We start from the raw sequence: 24,367 nt of genomic DNA, 5'->3' as shown, positions 1-24,367 counted from the left end.
TAGGTTGTAAGAATTATCACATAAGTTGTGGTCATTGAACTGATGTGAAGGCAAAATCGAACACAGGTGTTGCTTTAAGTACATAATCAGTTTTGGCATTTACCTTAATTTTCTCTTAAACTCCATTCCCCACCCCCCACAAGACCATACTCTCAGGGATTGGGACTGTTGTATTCCTGTTTCCCCCAAGGCACCTGACACTCGAGCTCAATAAATATTTGCTGGGGGAAAAAAAGCAGAGAGAAAAAAAAACTTTTCTCAGAGAGGGAGTATGGGAAAAATGGATATTGAAGTTTTGATATAATGGAGGGAGAACTGGGGGACATTTATTTTGCACGGCTCAAAACCTTTTCAGGAAAACACGTGGAGTTGGAGAATTCCATGTGACTGGGAAAGGGTTAAGGTTTAAGGAGAGTGAAAGAAACTCTTTGGAACAGCTGCAGCCAGAAATGTGAGAGGGAGCCTCCTCCCAGCTGGCCAGGCCTTTTCTTAGAGGTATCTGGAACGCCCCCTCCAGCGCTCTTCTCTCAGCCTTTCTCCTCACTTTCTCAGCCTACTCGTGTTTCAAGGCCTAATTCAAACACTGCCACCTTCCCAGGGACATATTCCCTGACGCTATTTCAAGTTGACTGTGCCTTCCTCTGGGTTTATACTTCTCCCCTTGATAATCCCACTAATTGTGCATTACAGGGAGACAAGGAGAGGGTTTTACTCCTCTGAGGAGCCTCCTCCTGCCCAGACGGGAAGAAGTCACTCATGCATGTTTGTTGATGGTTGATGAGATGAAGAGTGACTGCTGAGTGTGAGGGAGGACAAAACATGGTTTCAGGACCAACAGGAGTGAGGCAGGTAGTGGCCTAAGAATTGAGAGAAAGGTTGAAGAACCAGAGGTTGAGATGCAGGTGTAGAAAAATTTAGTCCGAATCAAGGCAGTTTTTTTCTGTTGGAGAAATCTAAACTTTGGTCTCCCTACCTGAGGAAACAGAAGCCAGGAAGCTCATGTGTATTTCATGGAGGGAAATCACTTTTCCCCTCTCTAACTTATTCTTAGTAATTCTTAACTTCTCCAATCCTTTCTCCCTGACTCTATATTTTTTTTCTAAGAAAACAAATTGATTTTTCAGTTTCATGTGTTTCTCTTCATTCCCAAACTTCTGGAAGAGCAGTTAATGAGCAGTTAAATGAATGCCAGTGGGGAAAGAAGGCAGGGGAGAGGTAACTGGCATACAAGATCATTGACCTATGTTCAAATCCTAGTTCAGCCACCTGTCTGTGAAATGGGAATAACTACTTGGAAAAATAGGTGAAAAATAAGTTAGATGGCACATAAAACACCTAGGATGACAAGTATAGTGTACCTTGAAAAGGCCACATCCAAGTGGCAGAAAATGTAAAAAGACAGAAAAAGTATGCAGGGAAAAAGTTAAATTCCTCACCCTTATCCTTTGTCCTTTCAATACTCTTCACAATTATCGATAGCATCTATTGTGTATCCGTCCAGAAATATTCTGCACTAGTATGTACAGCCATACCCATGCAACTTTTCCTTCTTTCCTTGACTCAGCTGTGTGACCTTTTGTATCCGATTCAGTTTTCTTCCCCTCCCCCACCCCTCTGCTGTTTTTGCTGTGTCCATTTGCTATGCGATCTTCTCTATTTCTCTTTTTGTCTTTTTTTCTCATCTTTCTCCTATAGGATTTACCAGGATTTGATCCTGGGGACCTCTGATGTAGAGAGAGGTTCCCTGTCACTTGTGCCATCTCAGTTCCTGGTCTCTGCCGTGCTTTACTGACTCTGCCCTTTGTCTCTCTTTTGTTGCATCATCTTGCTGCATGACTCACTTGCATGGGCACTGGCTCACCGTGCAGGCACTCAGCTCGCCGCACAGGCACTGGCTCACCACATAGGCACTGACATGGGCGCTCAGCTCGCTGCACAGGCACTCAAGTGAGCACTTGGCTCGCTGCAGAGCAATGGCTCACCATGCGGGCACTGACATGGGCACTCGGCTAACTGCACAGGCACTTTGGCTTGCCACATGGGCACTTGCATGGACACACAGCTTGCCGCACAGTCACCCACAGACACTTAGCTTCCTGCACACAGGCACTTGGCTCATCGCATGGGCACCTGGCTCACCATGGGGGCACTGGCTTGCTGCGCAAGCACGCTTTCTCTTCTTTTTCACCAGGAGGCCCCAGGGATCGAACTCAGGTCCTCCCATATGGCAGGTGGAGGCCTTATCACTTGAGCCACATCTGCTCACAATTCACTTTTAAAATTCCTTACCTATAATAAAATGGAGTGGTTTTGAGTACTTAATGAAACCATTAGTGCTTCATAATTAAAGTGCTACACAAATATGAGATGGTGTTATTCTTAGAATGAGAAGCAGGGCCTAGACAAACATACTGTATTTTTAACTCTTATTTAGAACAGAGGTCTCTTGGGCTCTGAGAATCAGTCATAGGCTTGACTACTTTGTCCTCCTTAGAGTGGCCCTTTCCCACCAGGCATCAACACGAGAGGAAGGTTGAGAGCTGCGCTGCCTGACGCTGCCTTGCTCTGTCCCCCAGGTGATCACTTACTCTAGTCGTCACGTCTACACCAACTTGACAGAGGAGCAGAAAGGCCGAGTAGCCTTTGCTTCCAATTTCCTGGCCGGAGATGCCTCCCTGCAGATTGAGCCTCTGAAGCCCAGGGACGAGGGCCGGTACACCTGCAAGGTGAAGAACTCAGGGCGCTACGTGTGGAGCCATGTCATCTTAAAAGTCCTAGGTAAGGTAGGGTGCCAAGGACAATGTTGCGGCTCTCCCCAAGGTCTCTGGGAGGGACAGCTACATTAAGGTGGGGCAAACTTGTTCAAAATTCTGCATGCTGCATTCGGAGGTCACCTCATCCAGTCACCTGGGAAGAAGTGTGCTATGTTCACTATTTCAGCTGTAGCCAAAAAGAAAAAAAAACCACGATTGTTCAGAACAGCCCACTAAAAAATGCAAATATCCTCTAACAAGTCAATGCTGCTGTTAACATATACCGCAAACGGAGTAGCTTAAAACAGAAATCTGTTCTTTCAGAATCCTTGAGTCTGGAAGTCTGAAATCTAGGTGTCAACAGGGCTGTGCCGTCTCTGACGTCTGTAGGGGTGCATCCTTCCTTGCCCCTTCTAGCTTCTGGTGGCTGCCAGCCGTCCTTGGCATTCCTTGGCTTGTAGCCTCATCACTTCATTCTCTGCCTCCTTCCTCATGTGACAGTCTTCCTGCGTATCTCTGAGCTCAAATTCTCCTTTTCTTATGAATTAGGACATCCATCATCTTAACTTGACTACATCTGCAAAGACCCTATGTCCAAATATGGTCAAATTCCCAGGTACCTGGGGCTAGGGTTTGAACATATTTTCCTGGGGGACACAATTCAAGCCACAACAAGGTTTCCTTTATTTAACTTAAATCTCTCAGATATGATTCAAAATCATTTCTGTTTTATAGCAGCAAGAGCTAGTGAATTCTACTTAATGCTTTCAATTTCTTGAACTCCTAGCCTCATTTTCTGTATTAGCAAAATCACACTCAACTTTCCTAAAATTTCCAGTCAAATAAACGTCTCTTCTTTGCAAAGTACCAAAGGAGTTTCTCATGTAGCTCCTGAAAATTCTAACAGCACTACTGGTAGCAGCTGGAATTGGGCTTATGGGTATGTAGAGGGTGGAGATGGCCATACTTTGGGGGATAAAATGAATCTAGGAAGTAAAAGCTATTGAATTCCCAACCCACTTAACTATATATAAGGGGAAGCTGGTTGGAAAACTCAAAAGGACCTATTTGTTCCATTCAATCTGGTATTTGGGAATCTCTGAATCATCATCTTTTTTGTTGTTGTTGTTGTTCAGTGAAACCATCCAAGCCCAAGTGTGAGCTGGAAGGGGAACTGACAGAAGGAAGTGACCTGACTTTGCAGTGTGAGTCATCCTCTGGTACAAAGCCCATTGTGTACTACTGGAAGCGTATCCCAGAGAAAGAAGGAGAGGATGAATATCTACCTCCCAAATCTATCATCGGTAAGTCACCTTTCCATCAGCCTGTGGAACCGACTGGATAGTGCTCTACCCATGAATTCCAAATCTGGTTTTGTCAGCAACTCACTGTGTAACCTTGAATACACTGAACTTCTTTGAACCTCAATTTTTCCAACCAGAACCTGGGGCAGAGAATCTGTTTTTCCTTTCCTCAAATGGCATGTCAAAGTGGTAAAAGAGATTAGAAAGAAATGTTGTAAAATTAAATATACTTATCTGTTTAGTATTCCTTAAATATTCACAGTATTTTTTGCAACTCTTGTGGATACACGGCAATTAAAATTTTTTTTCACCTTTCTTCCCATGTTACTAAAAATTTCACCTTTACCAAAATGTATTTATTAGAGAATCTCAGTGTGGTGATGTAATAAAATAAGCAATAAATATACACCCTGGCAGTAAGGAATTCAGTATTTCTTTCTACTTGTGTAGACTATGACAACCCTGGACGAGTTCTGCTGCAGAATCTCACCATGTCCTCCTCCGGACTCTACCAGTGCACAGCAGACAATGAGGCTGGGAAGGAAAGCTGTGTGGTGCGAGTGACAGTCCAGTGTAGGTATCACAGGGCAATGGTGGGAAGGGAGCTTTTGTTTTGTTGTGCATTGTGGTTTAGTGTAAAATGTTTTAATTATGGGTAAAGTCCAGGTCAAAAATCTTTATTTTCAGAAGGATATGGCTATCAATAAATAAATTCGGTAATTACAAGCACCATTCAACAACTGCATCTGACTCTACATTTACAAATGTGCAAAAACAAACAAACAAAAACACAAAAAATACAAATGTATGAACTTATCAACCATCAAAAGATATTTACAATGTCCAGGATAGGGATTAAACACCTGCCTTAAAAAAACAAACGAACAAAAAACTACCCAACTAATTAAATGGCTGCCTGCCATTCTGGGCAAATAGATGAAATTTCTCTCCTCCCCAGAATGCTAGCTTGCACATGTGCATGTGTGTGTTACAGTCAAGAATTAGATTTGCTTCAAGATAAGGTGGCTAAGAGCATTAGCTTGGGAGCCAGATAACTGCCTAGATTTCTACCTCAGCTCTCCCACTAACTATGCAGCAACTAGGGCATATTACTTAGCTCTCCACACTTCTGTTTCTCCTTCTATAAAACGGCAACAGTAATAGTAACTTCTTCGTAGAGTTGTGAAAACTAAGTAAATTAACACTGCTTAGGAACACACAGTAGGTATTCGATAATGTTAGCTGCTGTTGTTATTCTTTTCCTTGATCAACATGTTTTAACTTTAGACTTTAGAACCAAAACATATGTCTTCATGCCATGCTAGTGGTGTTAGAATTTATTTAGCGCAATAAACAGCATGCTCAGCTCATAATTTAGAGTCTGCATCTTGAAAAAAGACAATACAAACAAATTTAAGACTGAAAAAAAAAGTGTGTATTAGTTATCTATTGCTTTGTAACAAATTACCCCAAAACTTAGTGGCTTAAAATGGCAATTCAGGAATGGCTTAGCTGGGAATTATTGCAAGGTTTCACAGGCGCTGAAGGATCTGCTTCTAACGTGTGGCTAGGGGCCACAGGCCTCAGTTCTTTGTTTGGCTACTATGAAGAAGCCTCAGTTTCTTACCAGATGGCCTTTCCCTAACGGCTCTTGACATAGCAAGAGCTCCTGACTTCCCAAAAGTGAGTGATCTAAGAGAGCAACCAGCAGGAAGCTGTAGTGCCTTTTTATGACCAAGCCTCAGACATGATATTATCATCATTTCTACCATAATCTATTCATTAGAAGTAAGTCACAATAAAAAAAATTTAAAAATTTAAAAAATTTTTTAAAAAAGAAGTGAGTCACTTAGTTCAGCCCAGACTCAATGGGAAGGGAATGACACTCTACCAGATGAAGAAAGAAACAGCAAATAATTTGTGGGCATATTTTTAAAAGCACTGGAGAGGGTAAAGTCTAATAACCAAACTATATAAAAATATATAAAGAGCTCTTTTAAATCAGTGGGAAAATAGTTAAACCAAAATGGACATGGAGTGTTTTGGAGTATCATTATCAAACAAGTAAAAATTTTGACTCTCATATGAATAAGATGATTTTATTTAAATCATTAAATAATGAGGTAGCCTGTAAAATATTAAAACCAGTTCAAAGAGCACTGGAAAAATTAGGAAGACAGAAACAATTTAACAAAGAAATGCTGAGATAAAATTAATGGATTAGATATCAAGCTATAAAGTCAAAGACCACAATCTCTGAAGTCATGTGTTCAAATGGACAGCAATTACTGGACAAAGATGTACAAATTGCCCCTACACAGTGGTAAACTGCCCAAACAATGAAAGCACAAGGCAGGGCTATACCAAAATAATACCCAGCAACTTCTTTTGCCTATTTTCAAGTTTCTGATAATTTTTCTCACAAATTTAGTAGACAGCAGAATACAATAAAATACAAATGGTCAATAAACATAAATAGGGGGACAAATAGAATCCTGTTTTATTTTAACTTATCAGATTAGCACAGACTTAATGTCATGCCAATTATTATAGCAAAGTTATGGGGAAACAGGTGCTTTTACATTTTAGGCTACAGTGTAAATTAGTAGCACAATTTGGCTTAATCAAGCAAAGATTTAAATGTACATTTCTTTATGGGGTAAATTTATTGACGCACACAAAGAGAAATGTGCGTGTATTGTAAGCCTACAACTTGATACGTTTTCAAAAGTGAATATCCCAGACCATGACTCACATAACCTAGAACCAGACTAATCTCATTTAGAGCCAGCACACCTCACCCATTGCCCGAATCACCTCAACCACAGCATGGCTCATCTCACCTGAGCCAACTAGTCTCACACCCAGCCCAGCTCACCACACCCAGAGACTGATGCACTTCAGCCAGAGGCACATTTACATCACACAGAACACAAGTCACCCAACCCAGAGCTCTGCTCATCTCACACAGAGGTCAACTCACTTCACTCAGCATCCAGTTCACACAGACACACACATGAACACACCTGTGTAACTAGCATCTTGATTAAGAACCCTCAATGTCCCTTTACCACTTCCCCACACTCCTCCATTATCTAGATTTCTAACTTTCGAACATAAATAACATCACAGCCCATTTGTGTCTAGCTTCTTTCACTTCACATTATGTTTCTGAGATTCATCATTGCTGTTGCTTGTAGTGATGTGTTCATTTTCAGAGCTGTATAGTGTTTCATTATATGATACCTAACAATGATCCATTTGACTTTAGATACAAAAGTGCATTCCATTTGACGCAGGAAAAATTCTGTGAATTCATCCTTTAGAGACATTCATACAAATGTGCAAATACATATGGATGTTCACTGATACATGATTCTCAATTCTGAAAAAAGAAAGCCAACAAGATTTCTAGTAATAGACATTCATCAGATTATATGGTAGAGGAAGGGCAGTAGGGTAAAAATTCTCTAATTGAAATAAACTCCATGGGCTTGGGACCTGGGATAAAATCCTAAATAAGGAGATCTAAAATCCCATTTCTTTAATAAGTGATTTGTTATATTAAGAGGCCATTTCATTCTTATAAAACTAGGAGGAGAATGAAGGGCAAGTTGTATTGATTCTACTTTCAGAATACAGATCATGTCCATCTACCTGTCTGTATCCCCATTACTGTCATCCTCCCCTAAGCCACCATCATCTCTAGCCTGCACTACTCTAACAGGCTTCTCATGGTCTCCCTGCATCTTCTCCTACCTTCCCACATCTGTTCTCCACAAAGTCAAGGTGCACCTTCTCAAATGTAATTTGGATCATGTTACTCTCCCCCACTCTTCCTATAGAATCCTCGCCATGGCCTGCACATTTCCCCCCTCCAAGCTCACTCTGCTCCAGATCCATTCGCATTCATCACGTTTGCTATTCCTTCTACCTGGGATGTTCTGTCCCTAGACCGTCACGATAGCCTTTTATATCATTTGTATTTCAGCTCAAATGTCACCCCTCGGAGTCCTGATCACCCAATCTTAAGGAGTATCCATCCCTTCCCCTCTGAAATATCACTTACCCACTTATGCTTTCACAGAATTTATTACCTGAAATTACCTTTGTTTATTTACTTGTTCATTATGTCTCCCTCTTTCTGGAATATAAGCTCAGTGAAAGCAGGAACTTTGTCTGTCTTCACCAATGCATAGAGCTGTCCCTAGCTCAGGGGAGCCACTTAATATTTAGTGTATGAATGAAAAGGTATGTGAGTTACTATGTGCAAGTCATATTTTTCTTGATTTCTACATTTCTTGGATCCAATGGCTAATCCAAATAGAGCCTAACACTATAGTTCATATTTCTTTTTCATATTTTACCTGTGGAAGAAGGGGGAAGTTAGAGGAAGCAGAAGTTGGCAGAGCCAAAGGGTTGACCAAAGTCAACCTGGAAAGGTTGAGGAATCTTCTAATGTGATGTAGTAACTCTCCCAGCCTCAATTCTATCATCTGAACCAACTCAGACTTATTCCCTAAAATCTGTGATTCGGTAAACCCAACTGCAAAAATAACTGGGATGGTCATGTACCAAGAGAGGGTAAAGGAGTACTACTCAGGAAGGCACAGTGACCTGAAAATACCCTGCCCTGGGCCTGGGGTTTTGTGGTTTTTATGTTGTTGTTCACCTATATGTATTTTAATGTGTCTTTTAAAAAATATAACCACAATACTATTCCAATTTAACATAATTCCTATGGCCCATTTTTAAATCTTTCTTTTTCCCCTCACTCCCATATCCAAGTGATCACTAGTCAACTCTACTCTCCAAATTTATCTTAACTTCACTCACTTCTTCCATCTCCACTGCCATGACCTTCCCCTGCTGACCTTGTTTTATGAGCTCATATAGTTCCCAGCTTATGTTTGGTTTTCCTTTGCTTTTGCTTCTGAGAAAACAGATGTACAGAGCATTGGCATGGTTGCAGGAGCAGTGACAGGCATGGTGGCTGGAGCGCTGCTGATTTTTCTCTTGGTATGGCTGCTAATCCGAAGGAAAGACAAAGAGAGATATGAGGAGGAAGACAGACCTAACGAAATCCGGTAAACCTCCTTCCAAAACCCCCACTTCCATGAGGCTTCCCTTCTAGGGCCAGCTCCATAATGATTAGCAAACATATGCGTAAATGTTCCCAATTTCCTCTCCCCCGCTGTTTCCTCTTAAACTTGAATTTGTTAGAGAATTATTCTGACAGGTAGTGAGTTGCAGCCCAGGGACAGAAGGTCTGGCTGACTTTGTATAGATGTTAAAGTGTCTATACTCAAAGATATTTAAACATCAACTCTATGTTGCTTCTGATTCACTTCCACTAGGAAGAGCATACTATAAAGAACCAGCATAGCCTATGGGCCATGAAAGGGTTTACATGGACAACTTCCAAATTAGGGACAGTGTTGTCTAGAGCATCTCAATGGTGAATGCCTATCCTCCCAGGCTAATAGGGTTGACCTCTGGTCTAATAAAACACACATTTGCCTAAGGCAAGCAGTAAGTCTCAAGAAATGGGGAAATGCCTATTTCCCTAAGTAAATGCCTTCCAATGGCATTATTTGAGGTTTAGAGCTTGAGGAATTTATTGGGAAACATCAGAAGGAAGCAGCCATAATGGGAACTATCACAGTCCTGCCAGTATTACATTTTATCTTTGCCATGTTTTCTCTCTTCAGAGAAGATGCTGAAGCCCCGAAAGCCCGCCTTGTGAAGCCCAGCTCCTCCTCCTCAGGCTCCCGGAGCTCCCGCTCTGGTTCTTCCTCCACTCGCTCCACAGCAAATAGTGCCTCACGCAGCCAGCGGACACTGTCAACTGACGCGCCCCAGCTAGGGCTGGTCACCCCTGCACACAGCCTAGTGGGGCCAGGGGTGAGAGGTTCTGAACCAAAGAAAGTCCACCATGCTACCCTGACCAAAGCAGAAACCACGCCCAGCACGATCCCTGGCCAGAGCAAAGCCTTCCAAACTGTCTGAATTAGAGGGAACCTGACTCCCACACTTTCCTAGGAGTCCGGGACTTAGGACTCTTCTAGTCATCAGAGCTCAGTCACCAGCACACAAGCCCCTAGAAGAAGAGAAGTCATTAAATAGCAGTGAGCCTTGCATGGGATGGATTCAGATGAGCACTTTCCTTGTATGATATCAAACAAGCAAAAGGATGTAAACTGATCATCTCCCAAGAGGCAGCTCACTGTGCCTTGAGACCAGGGGGAAAGCAGGTGTCTAAATCTATTTGTTGACCAGCACCTGTGGTGAGAAGGTTGGGGAAGAGGGAGGGGAGCATACTTAAAGCTCCTCACCTGGAATGTTTCGTATCAATGCTTCGATTCACCATCGTCAAGAAGAAATGAGGGGTTGTTCATAAATTTTCTATGCATTTCTGCAAATCTGTTGAATTATTGTGATTACTCAGACTGTCAGTCAGAACCCAGTCTTCTAGTATACCTATCTACACCATGCACTAGGCTTACCATTTCTGAGACACTTCCTAAAAGGAAACATGTCTCTTCTATCCTGACTTGGCTTCATTTGCCATAAGGTTTGGATATTAATTTCAAGAGAAACTGAAAGAGTGGGAGATAGAGAAGAACGATTTAAGTTTCTTGCACTCTTTTTACTACTCATCTTCCTGCTTTTACTGAACCCGAAAAGAACTAAAAAAGGAGTCCAAAATGTGTGACAACGGACTGTGAAAAACTTTTCATCCTAATGATGTTCAGAGGATCATTGGCAAATATCAGAACTATCTACAAGAATAATTATGAAATTTTCCTCAAATCGGATGTCTCTAAGAACTATCCTGCTACGTATCTCTAAAGGAAGAAAACACTCACATGTCATTTAATAGTGTCCTTAGAAACAGTTCTTCTGGAGAAAAGGATCTTTTAGAGATGTGGAAAGACCATCTGATGTACCATTAGTCTCTTCTTTCTGACAAGATGTGAAACCAGAATTTCAAGACTGAACCAGAAAGGGAGATACAGACAAATTTTCTCTTAATATTTCAAGAGGTGATATAATGAAGTCTAGTATTATACCATAGCTGGAGCTTCCTCCCATTTCTTTCACAGGAGAAGGATGTACATCTTGGACTTTCAATGATTCTAGGCCTTAAATAATCAAAAAAGATCAGGGATTGGCAATGTTTCCTAATGGCACTGTGAGTATATGTCACAACTAATCCTTCCTGAGAGGTTGAGATAGAAATTCAGTAGTTTCCAGCCCCAGCCTTCAAGAAGGTCTAGCTCTAAACTGGAAGGAAAGGGAACTAACATTCAGGGTAGAGACGGTGAGGATAACCAGAGCATGGTAGGGGAAGTCTGGGCTGGTGCCTGCTAGCATTTCAGTTGTCAGCATCTTGGAAAGAATTAGCAGAAAGATGTCATAAGAATAGCTATCTGAAATGCTAATTCACTGAGAAGAAAGGTGTCTGAGAAATGAAAAATAGAAAGCAGCAGCCTTCTCAGTAACTTAAAAACTTGCCTTTTTGGTAATTTTGACTACCCTGTTACCTATGGCACAGATACTGAACCTGAAATAGCCCTTCAAGGACCCAGGCTCAAATGTCAACTGATCACCACTGGTAGAGCAGAACATTTCATATTATGAAAAGGCAGCATACTAGAGGAGAGAAAGAGTAATGTTGAGTGTGGTGACAAATGCATTTTTTCCTAAAATGGGAATCAGATCCTAAAGGGAAAAGGTTGAGCTAAGATTCTGCCCCATCTCTTTGGTTTTTCAGTCCTATAATACACTTAATTCTCAGAATAGTACCCACATAGTGCAAATGTACTTCTTTCTAAAGCTCTTTAAAATATAGGCTTTTGCTCTTGGGTGAATGCTTTAATCTGAGTTTTACTATTCTCCAAAAATAGGTGGGAAATAAGAGACACTGAGGAAGTAACAATAAGAAATTCTGCTATTAGTTTTGTTTTAGAGGGCTGGCATACTGGGAAACCTTCTTTTACTAACACTGTCTCAATTTAAGATATAAAACCCCTTACTCTCACTACCCCTCTGGCAGTGTGGTATCCAGGCAACCTATCTCTTCTGCTTTGGAATTCTGAGAATTCTCCATTCCTAGAGTACCTGAGCCAAGCTGAACAAGTGAATCACAATCACGGGAGGCTGCAGCTGTATTGTCACTAGCAATTTGTTCTATCATTACTTACTATCTTTGAACATAAGGTTTCCTGCCTTTGTCTTTGAAAGCAAGAATCAGTCTCCTTTGCATGAGAAGGAAGTTTAGATTAAAATATAAGTTATAAGAAGACCAAAATACAAGTTGAATATCAAGGTTATTTTGGAAATCTATTCATCCTAGAGATCTACAACAAATTCATAAAACAGATTACTAACTACACTGAGAAATTCTAAGGAATTGAAGATTCTGAGAGATAAGATGGTGAGGTCTTAGCAATCAATGACAGTGCACTTCTCTTTGAGTCAAGTATTTGGTTTCAGATATGACAGACTCCGGGTTTTTGATAAAGTAAAGCCATTATTCGTTTCAAACCATGTTCAATTAATATTGCAAGTCAAATAAACTTGATTATTTAATATGAATCAAATGAAAAACATAAAATAACTAAATGGAAGAATAATTTTTGTAGAAGATACAGATGGAATGATGCTGATGTTTAGAGAGCAACCATTTCAATAAAATATGTAAACCAAACAAATTTGTAAAGTAATGAAGTGGATGCCTTTGTTGTTACACCGTATACAAATAATTTCAGACCTGCTGCTACAGACTATACAATTTTGCTTCTTTTCTGATGTTAACCTGTTTATATTTTTCAATTTTAAATTCTAAATTATGGTCATTGGGACTGTATTTGAGCATTGCAAAAGCCAAACATTTATTATAGATGCATCTGTATCAGTAATTAAAAAATAAATAAGTAAAGGTGATACTGTAGGAGAGGCTGAAGCTCATATAACCTGCACCGGAAATTTGTTCATCAGCTTGCTGCCAACAGAAGAACTCAAGGCTGAATATGATCTATTATTTATTGATTTAAGCCAACAAATATGCCAAGGTACTTTTTTTTTTTTTTAACACACAAGGCAAGATGCTAAGTAGTACAGGGTATATAAAGAGTTATAGAGTTCCTGTCCTTAAAGCATTTATCAAAGTCACAAATAGTATTTACTAAGCAAGTATTTTGTGCCAAGGTAAAGGTAAATACCAACACAGAAGTACACAATAAGGGATTAAAATAAATTGGAAAAACCACTATTGAGGTCTATCATAATATAGCAGCAGTAAGAGTAATGACCATTTGCTGAACCATTATCATGGGCCAGCCATTCTACTAAGTACTTCACATAACTTACCTCAATTTCATTCTCATTCAACCCAATGAGGAGATACTCGTATTCTCATTTTACAAATGAGAAAACTAAGGATCTGAGAAGTAGCAGAGTCAAGATTCTACCAGAACTGCCAGATCCTGACTGATCATTTTCTTTTTTTTTTTTTTTAAAGATTTATTTATTTAATTCCCCCCTTTCCCCTGGTTGTCTGTTCTCTGTGTCTATTTGCTGCGTCTTGTTTCTTTGTCCGCTTCTGTTGTCGTCAGCGGCAAGGGAAGTGTGGGCGGCGCCATTCCTGGACAGGCTGCACTTTCTTTCGTGCTGGGCGGCTCTCTATATGGGGCGCATTCCTTATGCGTGGGGCTCCCCTATGCGGGGGACACCCCTGCGTGGCAGGGCACTCCTTGCGCGCATCAGCACTGCTCATGGGCCAGCTCCACACAGATCAAGGAGGCCTGGGGTTTGAACCGCGGACCTCCCATGTGGTAGACGGACGCCCTAACCACTGGGCCAAGTCTGTTTCCCTGATCATCATTTTTCAATCCTGAACTCAAATCTTCACCCTAACCTATGGTTTTTCCTTTCCCTTTGCTTTCCACTTTGCCCTAAAGCTTTGCAACACACCTGGAACACTTAGCTAACTCACACAATAAGTCCAAATTGTTTAGTTTTCCCCTCTTGTGTAAATCAGGAGAAAATTACTATCTTTATAACTGCTAGAAATGTTTTGATATAGTTAAGTAGTGACGAGCCTAGATGATATAACACATAAAGTGTTGCTGAATGTTAGGAGAGAGTATGGTGGCTGCATCAAGGTTAAGGAGTTCAATTTACCAGGTCTTCTTGGGAGGCAAAAAGTTAAGCTGCATTGAAACTGCTAAAAAACCAGTAAGTTGATGCTCCAAAATGTTAAGGGCTTATCAGTTTATTAAAAATACTGACAGAGCTCAAACACTTCAGGGACCTTACATTTAGAAGTAATTATATTTACAATTATTTGGGGCTGACTTACTTTCTCCGTTTTTTTGTATCTTGCTTTTGTTACGAGTCCTGGATGGAAAAGTTATTTTAAAAAAAAGGAAAAGTCCATCAGTTACTACTCATAAAGAGCTCTGATAAAAATTTCAATTAATAGAGCACAAATTATAGAACCTCTCACACAGTGCAGGAGTTGAACAAGATGACTTCCAAAAAGAACAGCTTAAAATTAATGAAGTAGAAGGCAATATGGCATCATAGTTGTGGAATAAGGTAGATCTGATTTTGAAAAATTTGGGTTCAGCTAGAGTTCTTGAACAAACAACTTGATCTAGCTGACCTGTTTCCTTATCTGAAAATGTGGATAAGATCTATCCAAAATAGTCATTATGGAGGTCTTTATATTAAGTGCTTAGCATGTTGCCTTGCTCACAAAATAGCAAGGCAAGGACTTTACCACCTGTAAAACACTGAACTAGGCACTATATGTTAAAGCATATACTGTTTTAGGAAAGCAAGGCTTAATAGGGAAAAAGACTCGGAGATTATTTTTATGAATGCTGTACTCCAACAGCAATACTTTACATCTGAGTGCAATTAGAAAGCCAAAATATTAGTAAGAGCTTGTCATTCTGGTTTCCAATTTTCTGACAAAATGTGGTAAATATATTTAAGTCTTCGGGCAATCAATTTAGGCAATTGTATCTTTTAGTCTTGTCATGGGGCAAAGAAGGGCTGTTTATAAGATTTCAGATTCTGAAGGATCTAGAAGTGAGTTCTTTGATACTAATTTTAAAAAATGCATATTTATGGGAAGTGGACATAGCTCAACTGATAGAGCGCCCACCTACCATATAGGAAGTCCATGATTTGATACCCAGGGCCTCCTAGCTGGGTGGGAAGCTGGCCCACCCGCAGTGCTGCCATGCACAAGGAGTGCTATGCCACATAGGGATGTCCCATGCACAACGAGTGTGCCCCGCAAGGAAAGCCATCCCGCGCGAAAAGCACAGCCTGCCCAGGAGTAGCACCGTACACACAAAGAGCTGATGCAGCAAGATGACATAATAAAAAGAGACACAGATTCCTGGTGCTGCCTAACAAGAATGCAAGCCAACACAGAAAAACACACAGCAAATGGACACAGAGAGCAGACAATGGGGGGGGGGAGGAGGGAGAGAAAAAAAGTAGGCAGTTTTAAGAAAAAAAGTACCTTTAAAAAAATGCATATTTAGTGACATCTCAAAGCATAATTCTAACAAAAGTGATTCAACTGAATCCTAAATATCAACTCTTTCAGAAAGAAAAAAAACTAAAAGGGCTTTCTACTCTTAATTTGCCATTTGCATGATAGCAAGTCTATCTATTTAGAAGTTTCTTCAATTAACTCTAATACTCATTTCACAATCAGTAATTACCATTAAGTGAAACCTTAGTACATTCTCTCTTATTCTAGGCCAGACTTCTTCCCATTCTCTCGAAACTTTGGAGAATTTGGTGGCTCTATTCAGAAACCATCCCCCAAGAGACTTTCATTCTAAATCTAATCAGCTCCTATCTGCATTCTCCCATCCTCCACCTCCCCCAAAATAAACCGTGTGCCAGCCTGTTTCACATAATTTTATATTCCTTATCACATTGGCTTTGAATGTAAAATAATATAGTAGTGGTTCTTTATATTTTATGGGTTTTGGATATAATTAAGAATCTGATTTTTTAAAAAAACAAAAACAAATTTGGACCTTCTGATATTCACAGACTTAAGAATTCCAGGGAAAAGGAAAGGAATTGGACCTTATACCAGGCAAAGTATTAGGTATGTTACATGTTATTGTATTTAATCCTCACAACAACCCAGAGCCTATTATTGTTTGCAGCAAATAAGCAAGAATGAACCCTTATGGACCAAGGGACTCCAGAGGCAGACCACAGTCTGGGAGAACCTTAAGGGTTATGAGAGACTGCAGAAGCCATACCATCCAGTTTTCATTTTAATCTGATTTCATCTTCATATAAATGTTGATGTAGGAGATAGCAGAAAACACTGTCCGAAAATCAGACTCTGTAGCAAAACCATCTAGGTTTGAGCCCCAAGTTTCACAATCTGTGCTTCGGGTAAGTCACTTAACCTTTCTGTGCTTCAGTGTCCTCATCTACAAAATGGGGATTATAGCTGCTACCTCATAGATCTGTGGTGAGAATTAAATAAGGTAATATATATGTACAGTGCTTGGAAGAGCACTGGGTATGGGACAGGCTTACAAAAATGCAAATCATTATCCTTATTCCCGGCAATGAAGGAGTCAGAAACTCTTCCATTGCAGTCTCACACACCCAAACCTTTAGATCCTGAATAAACATGCTGTTTGAAATCCCCTGTGTTTAAAGGGGTGGAGACAGGACCTATGTCACATTCTGAGCTTTCACAAAATACATAAACTCTGAATCATTCCATTTAATAAGAACATAGTCCAAGTCCTGGAACTCATTTTGAAAGTCACCAGAGGTTACTGTTCCGCCTTTTTTAATCAGAAAGATTAAAAGGCCAACAGTAGCTTACTGGGTGGGTCCCTCCAAACTAGCATTAGCAAGGTTTCCAAGACTTCAGGATTTGATATCAAGTTCTGTTTTCCATTGCCTCAGCAGATAACACGCATGTAGTTAAAGGGTTAGTCACAGAGAAACAAAACGTAGGGTGTAGTTCAGAGACTGTACTTGACAAGCTTCAGGCTCTTGGGTGGGAAAAGGATTGTAGAGAGGAGGAAAACTGAAAGGAGCGTCCCACTCCGTATTTCCTCTTTCTAGAGCTGGAGTAAAGTGTTTTCTAAAAAGGAAAATACACTGTAATTAACAAAAGGACCAAGGAGTCTGAAATCAGAAGCTCTAGCTTTGACTCTAACTTAACCAAATGTATATTTTCTAGCAAATAACTTAATACCTCTGAGCCTCATGTTTCCCTTGATACAGCAATGAATAACGTATTACTCAAAGGATTGTTGTGATGACTAAGTAGCAAATGAAAGCACTCTGTACACTGTATGCTGTAAAGCATCACACAGAATTAACTCCTGGGAGAAGCTAAGTATGTAGTTTCGTGGAACGCCAAGCCAACATTCCCCTAAAAAGGCAAATAACAAGAAAATTCTTCATATGCCGGGCCTGTTCCTAGGTTTTCTTTCACTTTGACAAGGACAAGATGTCCTCCCCTTCTCTGACCAACTCTTTCCTCCGGTCTGGAGACAGCAATCCCATCCCTGCTACTAAAAGTTGTTAGGGTAACCTTTAAAACCTTTACCCCTGTCTGTTAAACGGGATTACTTCCCTGCCTACTTGAAAGGACATAGTTTGGATAGCGTTCAAGGCACTGAGAGGCTCTTTGAATGACAAGGTCCCAAACGCCGGCCACCATGCACAATTTAGTTTTAGGAGCCACTGTTTTATACACTAACTCATTAAACGCAATGTTTTCAAAGCGCTCTGCATGTTCTTTTAGTTTTTAGCAAAAAGTCAAGGCAGGAAGGATTACTTCGGGTTACCAGGGGGAAACAGAGGGGGAGGGAGGGCCAGAAGTCTAAACCAAGGACACAGAGACGACTGGAAACCAGGATTTCTAACGCGGAAAAAGCCCGCTACCCTTTTTTCTTTTACAAAAAACTAAAAACTGTGGGGCTTGGGTGAGTGGGGGAGGGACTCGACCAAGAATCCAAGATCTGTTCTCGGAGGTTGGAGGAGAGCAGGGGTTCCCGCTCGGAGAGGAAATTTCGGTCATTTATTTCGCCGAGGGTCCAGACAGAGTCGGCCCTGGGGTTTCTGAGAAATCTAGTTCCTCAATCCTCTCTGCGTTGGAGGCTGCCGACCTCCAGCTGCCATTGCGAAACGAGGGTGCTGAGGCCTGCTCCAGCTAGCCGGTCTGACACCTCGCAGAACTGCCCCACCCAGCGCAGAAGCGGAGGACAGACCCCGCCGCGGCCCAGCGACCAGCCACCTACTCCGGATCTGGGTGCCCCTGGGCAAGTTACTCTAGTTGCGCCCTAAAACCAGAACCTTCATCTCTGCCCCTCCCGCTAAGCCCTAAGCCCAAAGCCACGTTAGCGACATGTGAGCCTGGGAGCACCGAAAGGACCATCTTCAATCCCGGGGTAAGGGTAGGGGGAAAGAATGCAGACACGGGTGGGGGAGGGGTGCAACAACCTTCGAGGCCATTTTGTCCTCGCCCCACTTCCGTCTTCTCTGGCAGAGCACCCGGCGCCCGGGCCCCTCCCTTCAGTCCTTGCGCTCTTCCTCTCCTGCTTCCGCACGGGCCACGAGTGCGGCTACTGGGGATATCATTGGTTGGTTCTGAGTTTGCCCGCCCCTCTCTCTCCTCCTCCTTCCGGCCCCTCCCGCCACGTTCTGGTAACGCATGCGCACTCGGGGCAGCCGTCCTAGTTCCTCCCCACCCCCAACCACTTCCGTCTGGGGTGACTGAGGACTCCCGCGCGCGGGCTCCTTCTGGCCCCGCCCTCCCTTTCCCCGGGGCGGTTCGGTGAGCGGGGGCGAGATTGAAAGTTCCAGAACGCTGCGGTGAGTGCGTCATCGCGAGGCGGGGTCGGATGGGGGCGGGAGGGGGTGAGGCCCGAAGGGTAGAGCCTGGAGAGTCATTGGGGCTTGTAGAGGCAGACGGGCGCCCATTGGTCGGGGAAGCCGTGATGGGCAACGGGAGGGGTGGGCCCCTTCTGGAAGGTTCTGAGACGGGGTATAAGAGACAGGGTGGCGGGCGGAAACCGGTCTCATTGAATGCGAAATCGGCTTGCGGGGTTGCTGCTATTTATCAAAAGTCGGGCCTATCCAAAGGTAAGTTGGCTGTGCTTTAGCTGAAGCCGGTGGTTATTACTGGGTGAGCGTGCAACCGGGGCCCAAGTCGGGTTTCCTCCCTGAGAATTTAATTTGCAAGGCATTGGGCAATTTTGCTGATCGGGATGGCGGCTTCCCCTGGGGTGGGTAGGAGGGAAGGACGGGCAGAGCAGGCAGGATATGTCTCCCGGGGTGGCCGCGTGTTGAGGTTACCGCATCCGCTTTCCGGGCGCGCGGGGCGGTAGAGCCGGCCACTGCCTTTATAAGGGTGGCCTTTGCTCGATTTTTCTCCTAGTTCGGGTCTTTCTAGGTTGATTCTTTAACAGAAGCCATCCTTGGCACACCTTTAGGCGTGGAAACATCCCGTGTAGTCAAAGCAGAAGGCGCATTCTGTCTGGTTCCATTGAGCTGCATTCGCGCCGGGAGCGCAGGGGTGCGGGGAGGGGGTGAGGCCTTGCTTCCGACTTGAGGCCTCGTGCTCGTCGACAGCGCAGATCCTCGGCATTTCCGTCAGTCCGGGGCGGCCTCCGTCCGTTGGCACAGTGTCCTCTCTTGCGGCATTACTGCCGCTGACACGCTCCCGTGCCCTTTTCGTAGAAGGGGCGGGGGAAGGGGTGGAAGAGCATAGTTGGAAGGTCGGACCTTGTGGTCTGCTTTGAAAAGCCTTGCAAAGGAAACAAACAGGTAAACGTTTTAAAAAAGTCGTTTTGTTTTAAAATCGCCTTTTTTTCCCCTGCAGCAACCATGTCTAAGGGACCTGCGGTCGGCATTGATCTTGGCACCACCTACTCTTGTGTGGGTGTCTTCCAGCACGGAAAAGTGGAAATAATTGCCAATGATCAGGGAAACCGAACTACTCCAAGCTATGTCGCTTTTACTGATACCGAACGATTGATCGGTGATGCTGCTAAGAATCAAGTTGCAATGAATCCCACCAACACGGTTTTTGGTGAGCCATTTTAAGTAAATGCACGTGTGGATTCGGGGGGGTGGGGCGAGGGGAGGATGTGCTGTCCGTAATTTGAAATTGAAATGTCTTAATAGAAAAAGAACTTGGGAAAAGTTTTTTAGTTTGGTTTTTTTTTTTTGCAAAAGGTTAAAAAAGCCGTAATTAGTTTTGATTTGTCAGTATAATAGGCCATCTCATATCTTAGTGTGGATTTAAGAATAATTTTTCTTCATTGACTAATTTGTTTTTTTAAAAAGATGTTTTATGTATACATGTTACTGGCAGCTATCTCATTAGGAGTATACAGTCATGGTATTTAGTATAATCACAGTCCTGCATTTATCGCTAGTTATGTAGAAGATTTCTGTTTCAATAACATTGTGCTTCCATACGCTACTACTGTACGTAGCTTTAATGGTTATTCTTGCAGAATTAAGGAGTTTTCAGATATATTCACATCATACGATGTATCTAAAGTGGGTAATTAAGGGCTTTTAATGTAATCACAATGTTGTACATTTATCACCTCAAAAAAAAACTTTAGGACAATTCATTACTCCAAAAAGAAAATCCCCATCCCTGAGTAGTACTTTTAAATGGCTACATTTTTCTCACTGGCTTAGAATTTGAAACCAGAATGTTAACTTGGTGTGGTGAGCCTTTGGCTATGTATCAGTCAGATTCACTTACTATGAACTTAAGTTTGCTTAGGCACATTTGTGATCTTGGTATCTAAAGTAATGTGTGGTTGGGTCTTTATTGGAAGTTTGTAGTACGATCCAGGTAATGGGAATTTGGTCGTTTTTCAGATGCCAAACGTCTGATTGGACGTAGATTTGATGATGCTGTTGTCCAGTCTGATATGAAACATTGGCCCTTTGTGGTGGTGAATGATGCCGGCAGACCCAAGGTCCAAGTAGAATACAAGGGCGAGACAAAAAGTTTCTATCCAGAGGAGGTATCCTCTATGGTTCTGACAAAGATGAAGGAAATCGCAGAAGCCTATCTTGGCAAGGTGAGAGCTCACCACAGGGGCAGATCAAGCTGGAGGTGGCACTGTATGCACCAGTTTCCCTGCACTAGCACACATACCACACTTGGCTTTGGCCTGTGGGACCTAGAAGGGGGTTCAAAGCTGTGGAGCTGTGAAATGGTGTACCACTAGAATTTTGTGCTTTAGTTTTTTTCTTCGGTCTTGGCCAGTGCATGCCCCAACAGCTATTGATGGTTATTTACTGACTGTAGTTTTGTTTATTATTAGACTGTTACCAATGCTGTTGTCACGGTGCCAGCTTATTTCAACGACTCTCAGCGTCAGGCCACCAAAGATGCTGGAACCATTGCTGGCCTCAATGTACTCAGAATCATCAATGAACCAACTGCTGCTGCTATTGCTTACGGCTTAGACAAAAAGGTATGTATTTGATGCAAAGTTGAGGTTAATTCACGAGACATCCTCAACTTAGCAAGATTTTAATACGCCTTTTGTAATGACAGGTTGGCGCTGAAAGAAATGTGCTCATCTTTGACTTGGGAGGTGGCACTTTCGATGTGTCGATCCTCACTATTGAAGATGGTATTTTTGAGGTCAAATCTACAGCTGGAGACACTCACTTAGGTGGAGAAGACTTCGACAACCGAATGGTCAACCATTTTATTGCTGAATTCAAGCGCAAGCATAAGAAGGACATTAGTGAGAACAAGAGAGCTGTCCGCCGCCTCCGTACTGCCTGTGAACGAGCTAAGCGCACCCTCTCTTCCAGTACCCAGGCCAGTATTGAGATTGATTCCCTCTATGAAGGAATCGACTTCTACACCTCCATTACCCGTGCCCGGTTTGAAGAATTGAATGCTGACCTCTTCCGGGGCACTCTGGACCCAGTGGAGAAGGCCCTTAGGGATGCCAAGCTAGATAAATCGCAGATCCACGATATCGTCCTGGTGGGAGGTTCTACTCGTATCCCCAAGATTCAGAAACTTCTCCAGGATTTCTTCAATGGGAAAGAACTGAACAAGAGCATCAACCCTGATGAGGCTGTTGCTTATGGTGCAGGTAACATGACTATTAGGGTGGCTTTAACTAAACTGGCAGTCTCTTTGAGATCTAAGCTAACTCGCTGTGATGATTGATTCCTAAACATTCGTAGTTTCCACCAAAAGCTTGGCTAATGATGGCCCAAACTTCCTTGGATGTCTGAGCGATTTTGGGTTTGTTAATAAGATCGGTAGTTGAAATGCATTTTTGTAACATGAGTTTTTTTTCTAGCTGTCCAGGCAGCCATCCTCTCTGGAGACAAATCTGAAAATGTTCAAGATTTGCTGCTCCTGGATGTCACTCCTCTTTCCCTTGGAATCGAAACAGCTGGTGGAGTTATGACTGTCCTCATCAAGCGCAATACCACCATTCCCACCAAGCAGACACAGACCTTCACTACATACTCTGACAACCAGCCTGGTGTGCTTATTCAGGTCTGTTTTCCATATTTACCTCACAAGACTGGGGAAGGCTTGCTCTGCTGTGATGATGGATTCCAAAACCATTCGTAGTTTCCACTAGAAGTCTTAAGACGCGTGTTGGCTAATTCCTTCCTTGGATGTCTGAGCGACTAGTCTTCCCTAACTTGACCTTACGTAATAAGGCTTTTGGGTGTGTGTGACACAGAAACCTTAAACCTTTACCATCTGCTCTTTCCTCTTAAGGTTTATGAAGGTGAGCGTGCCATGACCAAGGATAACAATCTGCTTGGCAAGTTTGAACTTACAGGGATACCACCTGCCCCCCGTGGTGTTCCTCAGATTGAAGTCACCTTTGATATTGATGCCAATGGTATCCTCAATGTGTCTGCTGTGGATAAGAGTACAGGAAAAGAGAACAAGATTACCATCACTAACGACAAGGGTAAGCTTGGGTACAAACTAGTAAAAGGTTACAGTATTTCCAGCTGTAAATTTCTACTACCCAGGCTATAGGTTACTTATTAAGACCTGACCTTGAAAAAGATCTGTTATATCTCTAGGCCGTTTGAGCAAAGAAGACATTGAACGCATGGTCCAGGAAGCTGAGAAGTACAAAGCCGAAGATGAGAAGCAGAGGGATAAGGTGTCCTCTAAGAATTCGCTTGAGTCCTATGCATTTAACATGAAAGCAACAGTTGAAGATGAGAAACTTCAGGGCAAGATCAATGATGAAGACAAGCAAAAGATTCTTGATAAGTGTAATGAAATCATCAATTGGCTGGATAAGAATCAGGTTGGTAATTTCTAGCAAACATGAAATGGGGAAGGGGTGAGGGTGTGTATGGTCTCAGCAAAACCTTAACTGGACTTAAAGAGGGTCACAGTGATGAATTGCCCAAACATTCGCAGTTTCCACCAGAATTTAACTTGTGTTGGCATAGGTAGCTTCCTTCCTTGGATGTCTGAGTGACCAAGGTTTCATGGAGTAGCCAAGGCTTTGCTTTCTATTATCTTAACCTAGGCTCTTAATGTACAAGGTTATATCGAGCATGTGTCCTAGGAAAGGTTCTAGATGTGTGGGAGGAAAATATTTGCTAATAAAACATTGTTTTCTTTCTCCCAGACTGCAGAGAAGGAAGAATTTGAACATCAGCAGAAAGAGCTGGAGAAAGTCTGCAATCCCATCATTACCAAGCTGTACCAGAGTGCAGGAGGCATGCCAGGGGGAATGCCTGGGGGCTTCCCTGGTGGTGGAGCACCTCCGTCTGGTGGCGCCTCTTCTGGACCCACCATTGAAGAGGTTGATTAAATCAGCATACATACCTTAGCATTATTACAGTAAATTGAAGGACCCAAATTTGTAGCAAATACTGCGGCAGTTTAAAGTCTAGCTGCTATACAAAATTCTGGGCATTCTCAGTACTTGACTATGGAATGTGTACAGTGAAAGGAAATTACATTGCACTTTATAGCACTGTATTGTAAGTGAAAAATGCAATGTCTTGAATAAATCTATTTAAAATTGGCACCATAAAATTGTCGCGTTTATGTTTAAAAGGCAGCAATGGGTTACAGGGTTGGGTTTCCCTTTCCTGTTTGAGTCACAGGACAGTAATCAAAATACTACATACTTTAAAAAGCTACAGGTTTATAGATTAAGATGTAGTTCTAAGCATCTTCCTAGTCTATGAGAGGTAAGCTGGGCAGCATTGATACTTTAGGAGTAAGCACTGAAATAG

At 42.4% G+C, this 24,367-nt stretch overlaps 2 protein-coding genes, 1 long non-coding RNA gene and 2 other non-coding genes across 5 annotated transcripts in view; 4 read left to right on the top strand and 1 right to left on the bottom strand.

The window, feature by feature from the left end:
* CLMP (CXADR like membrane protein) overlaps nucleotides 1–12,774 on the top strand; it is a 94,463-nt gene extending 81,689 nt beyond the window's left edge. Inside the window, exons 3-7 of the mRNA XM_058289330.2 lie at nucleotides 2,577–2,778; nucleotides 3,890–4,057; nucleotides 4,508–4,630; nucleotides 9,003–9,144; nucleotides 9,769–12,774. Of these exons, the coding sequence (XP_058145313.1) occupies nucleotides 2,577–2,778; nucleotides 3,890–4,057; nucleotides 4,508–4,630; nucleotides 9,003–9,144; nucleotides 9,769–10,066 (933 nt within the window). The 3' untranslated portion in view covers nucleotides 10,067–12,774. The remainder of the gene's footprint in view (nucleotides 1–2,576; nucleotides 2,779–3,889; nucleotides 4,058–4,507; nucleotides 4,631–9,002; nucleotides 9,145–9,768) is intronic.
* Nucleotides 1–18,647, bottom strand: part of LOC131276313 (uncharacterized) — a 56,550-nt gene extending 37,903 nt beyond the window's left edge. Inside the window, exon 1 of the long non-coding RNA XR_009183801.2 lies at nucleotides 18,581–18,647. This is a non-coding gene — a long non-coding RNA (uncharacterized lncRNA). The remainder of the gene's footprint in view (nucleotides 1–18,580) is intronic.
* Nucleotides 18,648–19,034: 387 nt separating this feature from the next.
* Nucleotides 19,035–24,164, top strand: HSPA8 (heat shock protein family A (Hsp70) member 8). Its single transcript, XM_004459539.4, has 9 exons — nucleotides 19,035–19,222; nucleotides 19,962–20,171; nucleotides 20,981–21,186; nucleotides 21,433–21,585; nucleotides 21,669–22,224; nucleotides 22,438–22,640; nucleotides 22,872–23,070; nucleotides 23,189–23,421; nucleotides 23,752–24,164. The coding sequence occupies exons 1-9, from the start codon at nucleotides 19,078–19,080 to the stop codon at nucleotides 23,935–23,937; spliced, it is 2,091 nt and encodes a 696-aa protein (XP_004459596.3). The 5' UTR covers nucleotides 19,035–19,077; the 3' UTR covers nucleotides 23,938–24,164.
* On the top strand, nucleotides 22,286–22,373 carry LOC111764409 (small nucleolar RNA SNORD14). Its single transcript, XR_002797026.1, has one exon. It is a non-coding gene; the product is annotated as a small nucleolar RNA SNORD14 (small nucleolar RNA).
* LOC111764413 (small nucleolar RNA SNORD14) lies at nucleotides 23,507–23,598 on the top strand. The gene has a single exon (XR_002797030.1). It is a non-coding gene; the product is annotated as a small nucleolar RNA SNORD14 (small nucleolar RNA).
* Nucleotides 24,165–24,367: the final 203 nt, after the last annotated feature.

This window comes from Dasypus novemcinctus, chromosome 27, assembly GCF_030445035.2.
Source record: "Dasypus novemcinctus isolate mDasNov1 chromosome 27, mDasNov1.1.hap2, whole genome shotgun sequence".
Classification (NCBI taxonomy): Eukaryota; Metazoa; Chordata; class Mammalia; order Cingulata; family Dasypodidae; genus Dasypus; species Dasypus novemcinctus.
The sequence above is the reverse complement of the archived record's forward strand: the minus strand, read 5'-3'. Positions and strand labels throughout refer to the sequence as shown.